The 13,461-nt window shown below is 35.7% G+C and overlaps 1 protein-coding gene across 3 annotated transcripts in view; it reads left to right on the forward strand.

Moving 5' to 3' along the window:
• LOC142352841 (synaptic vesicle 2-related protein-like) overlaps positions 1–13,461 on the forward strand; it is a 37,734-nt gene that overhangs the window by 22,104 nt on the left and 2,169 nt on the right. For all 3 annotated transcript variants that reach the window (XM_075404990.1, XM_075404992.1, XM_075404993.1), the window contains one exon: positions 333–618. In XM_075404990.1, the coding sequence (XP_075261105.1) occupies positions 333–618 (286 nt within the window). The remainder of the gene's footprint in view (positions 1–332; positions 619–13,461) is intronic.

The following is a 13,461-nucleotide window of genomic DNA, read 5'->3' on the forward strand; positions in this document are numbered from 1 at the left end:
TTCTGTTTTACAGATTTTTATGGTTAGCTCTTTGCGGAATCAAGAGAGTTACTTGAGCATTGAGACAGATTCCCGACCCCCCCCCCAAAAAAAAGAAAAATTTCGTGGTAAAATGCCATACTAACAGGTTGTACTATTTTGGGTTTGCCCCACGCAGCCGCGGGCTTGGAGAATTAATAATGAAGTCTTGAGTTCAAAATTTTTTTTGAGACTTGCAAACGTTGTTCAGGTTGATAGACTATTTTATCTAACATTCTGTCAATGCACCTCGTTTTTCGTAACTACAATATGACCTCACACATAGTATCAACTAAGTTGATATTTTATTTTAGAGCCTGGGTCACATTCCTCCTCTTCACGTCTCGTTCATTCGTAGTGGCTGCCTTCCAAACTGTGTACGTGTACACCTGTGAGATCTACCCCACTACAATACGGGCTCTAGGTTTGGGCTCCGGCAGTGGAATATCCAGACTGGGTTCTATGGTCACACCTTTTGTAGCCCAAGTTCTCCTACACAGTTCCATACGTGCTGCAATGGGTGTTTACTTCCTGGTTGGGTCTGTAGCTGCTGTGGCTGCACTCTTTTTGCCTCTTGAAACCAAAGGACGTCAAATGAGGGTTGGTACAAGTTTGCCGAAATTTATTTATCGAAACCAAAAAAAGGTTAAATAATATACGCTAAAATTAGAGTGTAATTATATAAATAATTACAGAAATAATTAATATCTGAAGAAGACCCGGGTTGAGAACCTCAGACTTTTTTGGCAATCATATCCTAGACGATTAAAGTGTTTCCAGGCTATCTTGGCAAGCTATTGGAAATTTCATCTTAGCGTACTTGAAGACAATTATGGTTCTTGGATGTGCTCGCCAAGACATGTCAGCACGGGAATTTCCCCTTATTTACCAAGCGTATTTCATGCTGAAATCTCGGAAGTCATGTTTAATTTTCTCTTGAAGTAAAAATTTCTCGGAGACAGACATCTGTTTATAAGGCTTTCCCGTGATATATCGTATCGGCGGTCGAGCGGAGCATTGGATTGCATTTTGTCGGTCAACTTCCGAACAGAGAAGAAAAAAAAGAGAAAAAACATTGTTAATTCTTTTGAGTATGAACTATAAAATACAGAACATAGTTTTAAAGGCAATGTAGTGTTAAGAAGTATAAATGAAACAAATGTCACATATTGTGAAAGTTTAAAATTGTATTAAATTTACAATGTGCTAAAATATCGACAAATTAAGAGAGATGAATTATAATTGAGAAAAAATTTTTAAAATGCTAATTCTACAATTAACATTTTCGAGAAAAGAGAATATTTTAAAAAATGCTAATCCTCCAATTAACATTTCATAGAAGACTAAAGGCGCCCTAAAACTAAATCAAATTAAGATTGAACTTGAAAGATTTGAGATTAGAATTCAATTCAGAAACCGTTGGGTCTTTTAGAAACTCATTCCAGAAATGATTTTTTATTGTAGTTTTGAGAGCCCGCTCTTTAGGGATATTCCGCCTCAAGGTGAGAGGCAAATCGTTATACCAGTCAATTGCTTTTTTTGAAAAACAGTTTTGCATTATATGTTTTTTGGTTTGCTCCAAATGACAGCTTGTTTGTACGGTCATTCATTTTAGCACTTAGGGTGGCTAACTTGAGTATATCGAAAGCTGGTAGATCTGCTTTTAGAAGCTTTATAAAATATATAATAACCCAATACTTTATGAGGTATTCTGCTGGTAAGATTTTGTGTTTGATCTTGAGATCAGTGGTCCTGTCAAATCTGGTTCTATTGAAACATGCCTTTATTCCCCAGTTCATTTGTTTATTTAGAGTAACTCGAAGTGATTTTTTAAGACCTGAGAACAGAACAATTGGGTAATGCAGATGACTTAAAACAAGAGCGTTCAGTTAGGCAGATCTAGTTTTTTCAGGAAATATATTTTTGATGGAGTAAATGACCTTTATGCCAACAGCCATTTTTCTTAGTACATTTTTTATTTCTTCATCGAAAGAAAGATTACAGTCAATATGAACTCCCAAGTATTTCACAACTTTATTCTCGAGAACTGTACATCCGTTAACAACTATTTCTTCGATTTTGTTTCTTTTAGGGGCTCCAAAAATAATGAATTCGGTTTTGCTTTCATTTACATTTAATTCATTTTTCCTGAAAAAGAATGAGTTTAGCAATACTTTTTTCAAGATGTAACTTTGATTCAGATATTGTTTTTCCACTGCAAAAGATAAAAGTATCATCAGCGTACTGGATTATATTAGAATTCACATCAGTATCATCTTTCATATCATTTACATAAATGTTGAAAAGCAGTGGGCCTAGCACAGTAACTTGTGGTACTCCACGGTTAAGTGCTATCCAATTTGATTCATACTTCGAGAATTTGGCTTTTTGCACACTGTTTTCTAGATAAGATTTTAGAATTGTATTTGCTTGTGCACTAAAACCTAAAAGTTTAGTGCAGAAGAGTAGGATGTGATATCGAATCAAAAGCTTTAGATAGGTCTAAAAAAGCTCCTGTGACGATGTTTTTTTATTGAGATCATATCTGATTTTTTCAGTGCAATATAAAAGAGCATCTGTAGTTGACACTTTTTTCTGTATCCAAACTGTGTTGTTGCAAGCAACTTATTCTTCTCTAAATAAGCTAATATTTGATCTCGAAGAAGGATTTCGAAAATTTTAGCTAGAGCTCCAGTAAGCGAAATTGGTCGATAATTTATCGGATCTTCAGGATCATCTTTCTTGAAAAGAGGCAACACGTGGGCACGTTTAAGGTGGTCAGGAAAGCGTTGTTCAGTTAAGAATTGGTTAAACAAAAAACAGAGAGGTTCAGCTATGTGTTCTCTTGCATCTTTTAAAGCCCAAGCTGGAATGAGTGATGGACCCAACGGTTTTTTAACATTTAAATTGTTGAGTGTATCAAATATCTCCTTGGTTGTCGTATACCTGAATATAAATTTGTTACTGTGGCGTGACGGATTATTACAAAATTGATACTGTTCTTTTTTACCAAAATATTCACCTAACGCTGAAAATTTATAGTTGAGAAGATTGGCAATATCATTTCCATTGGTCAAAACCGTTCCAAAACTGTTTTTGAGTCTTGGTATTTCTGTCTGTGTTTTTTCACAGTTTCTGATTTCGTTGATAAAATTCCACCTTTCTCTTGCACTTTTTCAGTTTTGAAACACATCTAGCAGATGTTTTTCATTTTCCTGCTTCAAAACATTTTTGTTGTTATTATTTGATGTCTTTGCAAACTTTTTTTACTGTGTTTTTTGATATCCATTGTTGATGTAGCGTTAGTTTAGGCTTGTCATGGCGTATGAAGACGGTCTTTTGTGGAGCATGCTTTTTAATTACCGTTTCCAATGACGAGCAAAAGTTTTTATACATGATTTCAGGATTTTCTGATAAATAAAATGATCTCCAATTTATCTTTCCAACATCTAGGCAAAAAGCATTTTTAGAGTAGTTTGTTTTATCAAACACTATTTTTTTGATAGCTTCTTTTTTATTTTTAACGGTTTCACCAATTAAAGTAAGCGTGGCTAAGTGATCACTTTTTAGAATCGAGTCTAGTGTCTGGGAACTAAAAAAGTTTTCGCATATAACATAGTCTATTAGCGACTTCGTTCTTGATGTTTCTCTTGTTGCTAAAGTTCTATTTGAGTTCAGTAAACCGTACGGCAAGATCAGAGTTTCTAGGAGATTTCTTTCATTGCAATTAAAGTAATTAAGGTTGTAGTCACCTAGTGGAAATTTTTTTTTATTTTCAGTCGCTGCTCTATCTAAACCCAGGGCTAGCTCTTCCAAAAACAAATTTATTAGTTGTTTTTTTTGGACAGTAAGCCAACTTTATCAACGCGGGCTTTTTATTTATTTTACACTCTACCCAAACACTTTCAAAATGGTCTTTTGACATTGTCTCTAGATCATTTCGTGCTTTTGGCTGAAATTTTTTCGGAACGAACAAAAGAATACCACCGCCTTTATTTTTCTCCTGAAGATCAGTACGTCGGTCGCATCTGAAGGACACTAAGTATTCTGAGTGTATCGACCAAAACGGAATATCGTTAACTGATTTCAACCACGTTTCTGAGAAGCCCGAAATACAATTGTCACCTAGGTTAGATAGAAAATTCTTAAGGAGCAACCTTTGTCCAAGCACGCTTTGACAATTTTGATGTAGAAACTTTACTTGATCGTTGTATTTTTTCATTAAGGTGGTAAACTGCGTGTAATTGAGAGGTGGCCCTGGGTTTAATTCTACTTCACCTGACAAGAACAAAAGAAATCTAATGACAACCAAGGAGTAAAGAAAATTCCTTAACATGCAGGTAAAAATGATCTTCTTTTTTGGATACGCAATATTATTAGACATGCACGATGACATCCTCTCACTCGCAGGATTTATTGGTGTAGTAGTGAAGACCCAGTTCCTTTTTGGTGTGATTACACACAAAATAAGAAGCAGAATAAAGTGGAACTGAAGCTTCATTTTGAAACAAAAATAAAAGAAGACAAATGAAACTAAAAATATTCAGCAAAACAATTATCTCGACTAATATTGACCTCTCATATAATTGTAACTCTGTCTCCAATGATTGCGGTATTTTGGGTATTGGTTTGGATTACGTTGGTTGTTATTCAGAGCTATTAAATTATTGGATGTGGGAAGCAATTGAGAAAGCACACAATTTTTTTAAAAAGGGACACCTTGTTTGTAATGGAAATGCAAATCATCATAATACAAACTATCATAGCTTGGCATGGCTTTCATGAGGTCGTACACATTCGCAACTTTATAATTTTCATCACCTGCTAATGCATTTATTTTATCATTAAAAAGTTTAATGCGCTCATTAATATGTTCGTTTTTTGGCTGATTACGAATTGGTGGCACTTGCATTAGTACAGTATTCTCAGGAGATAGCGTGTTTCTTGTTAAATCAACCAAATCTGTATATTTCTCAAAAAAACAACTCGTCAATGTTTTTTTGTTTTTCTTTCAGAATTGAATTCGTCCCGTCCTGAATGAGAACTGTTTTGATCACTGTTTTGGGTAATTGTTTAACAACTTCAATTTTTTCACAGGTTGAGCCTCGATAATCATGTGCGCAGATATCTTCTGGTATAGTACTATCCCCGACCAAATTTTTCACCAGACTGCTTCCAATAACAAGATTTCGTGTTTTTGTGGGAACCTCTTTTGGCTCAAAACGTCTTACACGAACCTCTTGAATGATGGGGGGGTTATATTGGTTCGAGATTTTACCTGATTTCTTTGGAGCGTCATTTGACTGCTTTTTTAGCAAAAATTGACTTGCTGAAATAACAAACTCTTTGATAATTGAGTCTTTTTCTTCAAGTTTTTTAAATAAATCTACATAAATTCGGTTAAATTCGGTACAGTTCATTTTTATTATGCGAATTGAACTCCTCTTGGTTCATCATGTTGATAATTAAGATCTATTAAAGTTGTTAAAAGTATCAGATAAAAGTTATAAGAATTGAGAACGAGATAAAGAAAAGCTACAATTCTGTTTCAATTTGTCTTTTTTCTTCTTTAAGAACACATGAATAAAGCAAGGTAAACATGAATAAAGCAAGGTAACAGAATTTGCTAAACAAATTTAGAACAGAATTTGTAAAACATTTCATAACAGTCTTGTTAATTTTTCGTTACTCTCAAATGAATTTTGTATCAATTATTTTAGGCCTGAGGTATTTTTTATGCGATTTTTCATTTGATCAATTTTTTTGTCTAACGCTTTTAACTTTTCGCCCTCAAAAACGAGATAAACTGGTAAACCAACAGGGCCTTAAGTCTCTGAACAGCTCCCTTAACGTGGCTAATCTTAAATAGCAAATATGCTCGAAGTTATGAAGAAGACGGCGTAAAATGTAGTTTTTGTAGCGGTTGGACACCTCAATTTGTCTGCAACACCCCTCCCGCCTACTTCCCATTACACACCTAACCCCGCATGCTCGAACCCCTCCTCTTTTAGACCTCAGCTTCCCCTTTAACGTTCCCCTAATGTTATCCTCCTTAAGCACAAGCTGGCTGCTACAAAAGTTGACCGCTCCCCGGTAATTTGCGATTAATTCGACCGACGTTACTCGGTTATGTTGGGCTGTTATAGCGCTCCAATTTTTGTTTCATACAATTCGAAGAATTTGAATTGCATTGGGGTGCTGTCTTTTTTTTAAGATCTGTTCACACAGTTTCTTGAGTGGAGTAGTGATTTTTGTCACGCCGAAACAGGAAGTGGAGCAAAAAAGCGAGTGGTTTTGCGGAATGAAATCCTTTCGCTCTAATTTTAAAGTAGAGCGAGAAAACGGTGTTTGAACGAAAATTCGCTTTCTCGTTAGTGGTTTTTTGTTCACATGCGGCATTTTCACTTTGATTTTTACTTTTTTCGATTTTTTTTCTAAATGGTTTTCCCTATCCATTGAAAGTTCACTCTAGGCCTAATATTTTGTTTGAACCAAATTTACTTTCTCGCTAGTGGTTTTTTGTTCATATGCAGCATTTTGACATTGATTTTCTGTTTTTTTGAGAATTTTTTAATCTGATTTTTTAGAAATGGTTTTCCCGATTCACTCATAGTCCGTTCTAGGTCTAGTCTTTTTTGTTTAGTCAAGGAAATTTCTCTGAATTGAACGTCAGAACTTGTCCTGCTATGTTTTTATGCTTCATCGTACTAAAATTTTTCGATTTACCTCAGTTGACAGCTTGTTCAACATTTTGCGTGAAATCTTTTTGGCTTCTCTAGGCTAGGCGTGTTTTTAGACAGCAGTTGCTCGGCAAAGCAATTCAAAATCAACAGAGTCAGTACCAAAAGCGAAATTAGAAATAGAAGCGGGATAATCCCATAAAGTATAAAGTCCAACGGCTTATTTTTATGTGCTCTCCTTTTTTAATATTCGCTTTACCTTTTGGTCACGTTTTTCGTTTTAAATAAGTCATGTTTTTCACGCTTGACTTCTGACTTACTTCATATATTGTATCATATATTGTATCATATATAATAGTTTCATATATTGTATGGGAAACATGACAAGGACAAAGTCAACCAGTAGTGGTTCAGACTTAACATGTCCTCATTGCTCGTCAACAGTTGATGAAACTACAAATTCTATTGGATGTGACAAATGTGGTTGCTGGGTACACCACACATGCACAAAGATTCCAACTGAAGCGTTGACATACATGTCCACCGGAGGCGTCTTCTGGTTTTGCAATGATTGCACTAAAGCCGTGAAGAAGCTTGTGAGATTGAAGACAACCACAGAGATGGAATTCAAGGAAGACATAAACAACAGTCTACAGGAAATCAAATCGACACTGTCAGACTTGAAAGCTAAGTCAACTCACTCTATAATTCCTCCCCAACTCAAATTGCCTAATGTCAACACTGAAAGTTCCCCAAAGATAGATACCAGTTTGGAAATTAAAATTTCGGGTATACCAGAATTTTCTTCGCAACCAAATTCAAAATATTCGGACATTATGCAGCATGAAATTAAAGAGACTCAGCGAATCATTGATTTTCTTGGAGAAAATGAAAACACAGTTTCCAATATCAGACGATTGGGTAAGTTTACCAAATCAAGTTCTAAACCAAGATCGCTGTTAGTGACTTTCAACAATTCCTGGACGGTAAGAAAATGGCTTGCAAACGCTCACAAAATTAAGTACTATAATCAAGACAAAGGAACAACGATCTTTGTTAGCAAGTCTCTGACCAAGGAAGAGCAAATCAAAGAGAAGGAATGTCTAATCAAACGATACAAACTGATTAACGAAGAAGGATACCTGCGCAACAAATTTCGAATTTTCAACCAAAAACTGTACTATGATTGGACTGAAATTGAGGTATCTCAATGGTGACTAAATGTGAAACAAGAATCCGAGGAATATCTCGAGTCGTTTGTATTCAATGTACGTAGCAGAATCAATCGAGATAAACGCACCAGACTTGCTAACTACGTGAATCTGAAAAGCGTAGACTTCTTCATGCTTACAGAGACTTGGCTTCATTGCTCATTTCACGATAACGAGCTATTTCTTCCCAATTACACAATCTTTCGATCAGAAAGAAAAGCTGATAATAATACATCAAAACACGGAGGTGTTTTGATTGCTATCAAAAATACTTTTGTCTCTAGACAAATTCCTCTTTATTCAAATATTTGTGGAGGCGTGATAGCATGTTCTCTCTGTTTTAATTCTCGGGATATTTTACTTGTGTGTTTTTATGCCCCCCGATTTCATCATGTCCCAGTCCGTATACTATTTCACCTCAAGATCGCTATCTACTATTTGAGGAAATCTTTACACTGTCAAAGACCTTCTATTCATCAATTGTGTATGGTGATTTCAATCTGCCGGAAATTGATTGGCATGATTACTCAGCTAAGAACTCAGATACACAGAAGTTTGTTGACCTAATTATCTTTCACAGCTTTCAGCAAATCATTGATTTCCCTACTGCAGCATCAGGTATTCTGGATCTCATCTTAGTAAACCCAAAAACAGAAGTTATATACTGCAAGAAAATTAATCTGGACATCAGTCTGTTATCGAATCATGATGCAATTGCCCTTAAAGTTGGAGTCAGAAACCTAAGCTCCTCATATTTAAGAGAAACAAATTCAAAGATAGTTTACAGCTTCTGTAAAGCTAGATTTGATGAAATGAATAAACAGATAACTGAATTACCTTTTCATGGATTTTGTTGGAGTAACATTAATGTTCTGCTTGAACAGTGGTACGATTGGGTTAGACCAATAATATTTGAAAACGTTCCAAAAAGGACAATGCATCGATCTCAATTATCACCGTGGATTAAACCGCCGACGTCAAACGCAATTAAACGCCTTGAAACAGCTAGAAGGAACAATGCAAACAATATGAAGAAAATAGCAATGCTAGAGGGCATTGCTGAAACGCTGATTGAAGAAGATAAAGCTGAGTATGAATCAAATTTAGCGGCATCCCGATCTACTGAAAAACTTTTCAAATACTACAGAAACTTCAAAGCGACCGCGATTCCAAATTCTGTCTCCTTTAAGAACGAAATTGCTAATGATCCTGTTCGTCAATGCTCTCTTTTCTCAAAATATTTTGCCTCAATTTTCAAAGTTTCTTCCAGCTTCGTTCCTAACAATTCGCCCCCATCGCTACCCTTATTTACAGATTTTGATATTTCCCAACAAACGATTGAAAAGATCTGCGAAAATTTGGATGTTCACAAAGCAAAAGGTCCGGACGAAATTCCTGCAATTGTATACAAAAGGTGTTCAAGGGCAGTCAGTAAATCCCTAAACCAGATTTTCTACAAAATAAAACAAACGAGTGTTTTTCCAGGTAGCTGGAAAAACTCAGTAGTTGTTCCCACCTACAAAAAAGGTTGTAAGGCTGAGGTAGAGAATTATAGGCAGGTTTCTCTTCTGTCAATTGCATCTAAAATTTTTGAACGTTGTTTGTTTATATGTCTTTACCGGCATTTAGAACCAATATTTCATCAAGCCCAATACGGTTTTCGAAAAGGTCGCTCATGCGTCGTTCAACTCTTGGTTTACCTAGAAGCTATCTATAAATCAATTGATTCAAAAGAAAATATTGACATAATTTATACCGACTATGAGAAAGCGTTTGATAATGTCGATCACGGTATTCTTTTAACAAAACTATTCAATCTTGGTGTCCGCGGGAAAGTTATCAAATTATTGCAATCTTACCTAATCGGAAGGACTCAAAGAGTTAGAATCAACGGTCATTTTTCTGAAAGTGTTAACGTTACAAGTGGAGTTCCGCAGGGATCTCTTCTGGCATCCCTCTTCTTTGTAATCTACGTCAACTATTTACCAGAAAGTTGCAGAGCTGTTATTCCTCTCCTTTGTGCCGACGACGCTAAATTCATATCAGTTAATAAGTCCAGTCTCGTTTGTCAGATCGATCTTACTAGGGTGATGAAATGGAGTGAACAACATAAACTCCCCTTAAACGTCAAAAAATGCTCTCATATCTCAATGTCTAATTCCATGCATCACTTTAAATTTTCTGGAACCTGGATCGAAAAAGTACACGTACAGAAGGATTTAGGAGTTTATGTAACAAGTGATCTTAAGTGGGACATCCACATAAAAAAGTCCGCGAACAAAGCGCTCGGAGTTCTTTTCATGTTAAAAAGAAGCTCACCACACCTAACTCCGTCAATTAAATTAAACTTGTACAAATCTATGGTATTGCCCGTTTTATTATACGGAAGTGTTTGTTGGTTTGCTAATGTAACAAACACAAAAGTAATTGAAAGTGTTCAGAAAAAGAGTTTGAAATGGATCAACAGCACGAGCAATAACAATTATAGAGAACTACTTTATTGCAGTCGTATCTTACCGCTCTCTTTATATCTACAATTACAGGATTTACTTTTTCTTTCTAAAATTCTTACGGGTCATTTCAACTTCAATATTGATCAATTTGTCTGCTTGAGGACCACCACTCGTTCATTACGGAGTGAAAACGAACTGAAATTCGAACATTCAAAACCACGCCTTGAAATTTGTCAGCAAAGCTTCTTCTTTAGAACTTGTGCTCTTGTGAATAGACTTCCACACAGCTTACAATTCGGAAATGCATTGGGTTTGAAAGGTCGACTACTCAATTATCTGTGGCATCATTTTGAAACGAGTTACAACGAACTAGTCAGCGATACGTGGAAAATTTAACAGCAACCATGGACAAAGAACCGGGACACAGTCCCCGCGCCCGACGACACCGAAGGGCCAAATCCCTACTACTACTACTACTACTACTAACTGTTTCAACTGAATGTATTTTATATTCTATCACGCTAATGGTTTTCACAATGGTTTTCACGTATGGTTTTCACAATCCAATTGCGGTCGATTTTAGGTCTAACTTTTTTTTTAGTCAATGACAATTCCTTAAATTGTTGTCCAGCTATGTTTTTTTACTTCGTCTAGCAAAAATGGTTGCATAACCTCATTTTGCCGCTTTTTCGATATTTTGCATATTCTGTTTGACTTCTTTATGGTAGTTTCAATCTTCTCAATGCTTTTAAACAACAGCTCAGCAACGCAATCTAAAATGAACAGAATCAGAATCAAAAAACGAAATTAGAAATAGAGACGGGATCAACGCATAAATCCTACCCTGGGTTACGCGAATCAATCGCGTCATTTTTCCGGCAATTTGCGGGGTATGTTTAACCAAATGCCTTCTACTTGTTAGATTATTTGCTTTGCTGTAGTTGTTAAACATATTAAGGGTCCGTTGACATGTAAAAATCCTGATATCGGATTTAAGTACTAAAAACCTCGGATTTTTCGTCCGATATTGCTTCTAATTACCTCTTAATTGAGTTATTTCTCTATCGCTCGGATTACCTGATATAATACACATAAAACCCTCATTCCTCTTATATGGTAATAATTTATTGAAGGCCGTGAATAAAGGTGTAAGGGAAATCCGATGCGAAATTTGATACGAATTTGAAAGTCTCTCATGTATAAACTTTTGCAAACTTTTTAAAAGTATATTACAAATCCAAATCAAATAACTCCTTTTGCCACCCTCCTAATTATGCAATTTCATCTCCAGGCGACGACTAGTAAGACATTTTCTACCACTAAAAGCAAGAATCGTTCTTTTTAAATCACTTGTTTTGTCCCATCTCAATTCCAGTGCAATTTTTTTTCAATCGTTGTCGGTTATGTCACTTCAAAGAGTTAATAAACAAATAAATTGGGGAATAAAGGTTTGCCACCTGCGCAAAAAGTTTGACAGTGCAAGAGATCTATTACTGAAAGACAAAATTTTACCAGCAGAGCTTTTCATTAAAAAAGTTTGTCTTCTTAAATTTTTTGACCTCCTCTCACAATATAAACAGAGTAGTCGAGAAACCAAAAACTCCTCTTTCAGGATTCTTGAAAAGTACGAATTGACCAAAAACTGCAGAACTGTCCAGTTTTTTCCAAAGAATAAGTGCCAATCCAAATGGAGTGACAGGTCACTGATCAGAAATTTTTCTAGGAAGTGGAATAATTTGCCAATTGAAATCCGAAAAGAGATTCCTAAAAACAAATTTAAGGAAAAACTAAGCAGCGAAATGGTCAAACTGCATGAACGTGTTCCAATAGATAGACAAGTAAGAGGCTTCAGGAAATTTTTCTACTGAAGTATAAAGACCAAACTATTCATATATTTACGAGGCGATTTTGAAAATGTAAATATTTAACCAAACGTTCTTCCATGCATCACTTTAAATTTTCTGGAACCTGGATCGAAAAAGTACACGTACAGAAGGATTTAGGAGTTTATGTAACAAGTGATCTTAAGTGGGACATCCACATAAAAAAGTCCGCGAACAAAGCGCTCGGAGTTCTTTTCATGTTAAAAAGAAGCTCACCACACCTAACTCCGTCAATTAAATTAAACTTGTACAAATCTATGGTATTGCCCGTTTTATTATACGGAAGTGTTTGTTGGTTTGCTAATGTAACAAACACAAAAGTAATTGAAAGTGTTCAGAAAAAGAGTTTGAAATGGATCAACAGCACGAGCAATAACAATTATAGAGAACTACTTTATTGCAGTCGTATCTTACCGCTCTCTTTATATCTACAATTACAGGATTTACTTTTTCTTTCTAAAATTCTTACGGGTCATTTCAACTTCAATATTGATCAATTTGTCTGCTTGAGGACCACCACTCGTTCATTACGGAGTGAAAACGAACTGAAATTCGAACATTCAAAACCACGCCTTGAAATTTGTCAGCAAAGCTTCTTCTTTAGAACTTGTGCTCTTGTGAATAGACTTCCACACAGCTTACAATTCGGAAATGCATTGGGTTTGAAAGGTCGACTACTCAATTATCTGTGGCATCATTTTGAAACGAGTTACAACGAACTAGTCAGCGATACGTGGAAAATTTAACAGCAACCATGGACAAAGAACCGGGACACAGTCCCCGCGCCCGACGACACCGAAGGGCCAAATCCCTACTACTACTACTACTACTACTAACTGTTTCAACTGAATGTATTTTATATTCTATCACGCTAATGGTTTTCACAATGGTTTTCACGTATGGTTTTCACAATCCAATTGCGGTCGATTTTAGGTCTAACTTTTTTTTTAGTCAATGACAATTCCTTAAATTGTTGTCCAGCTATGTTTTTTTACTTCGTCTAGCAAAAATGGTTGCATAACCTCATTTTGCCGCTTTTTCGATATTTTGCATATTCTGTTTGACTTCTTTGTGGTAGTTTCAATCTTCTCAATGCTTTTAAACAACAGCTCAGCAACGCAATCTAAAATGAACAGAATCAGAATCAAAAAACGAAATTAGAAATAGAGACGGGATCAACGCATAAATCCTACCCTGGGTTACGCGAATCAATCGC

This window comes from Convolutriloba macropyga, chromosome 14 (genome assembly GCF_964194025.1).
Source record: "Convolutriloba macropyga chromosome 14, txConMacr16.3, whole genome shotgun sequence".
Taxonomy (NCBI): domain Eukaryota; kingdom Metazoa; phylum Xenacoelomorpha; order Acoela; family Convolutidae; genus Convolutriloba; species Convolutriloba macropyga.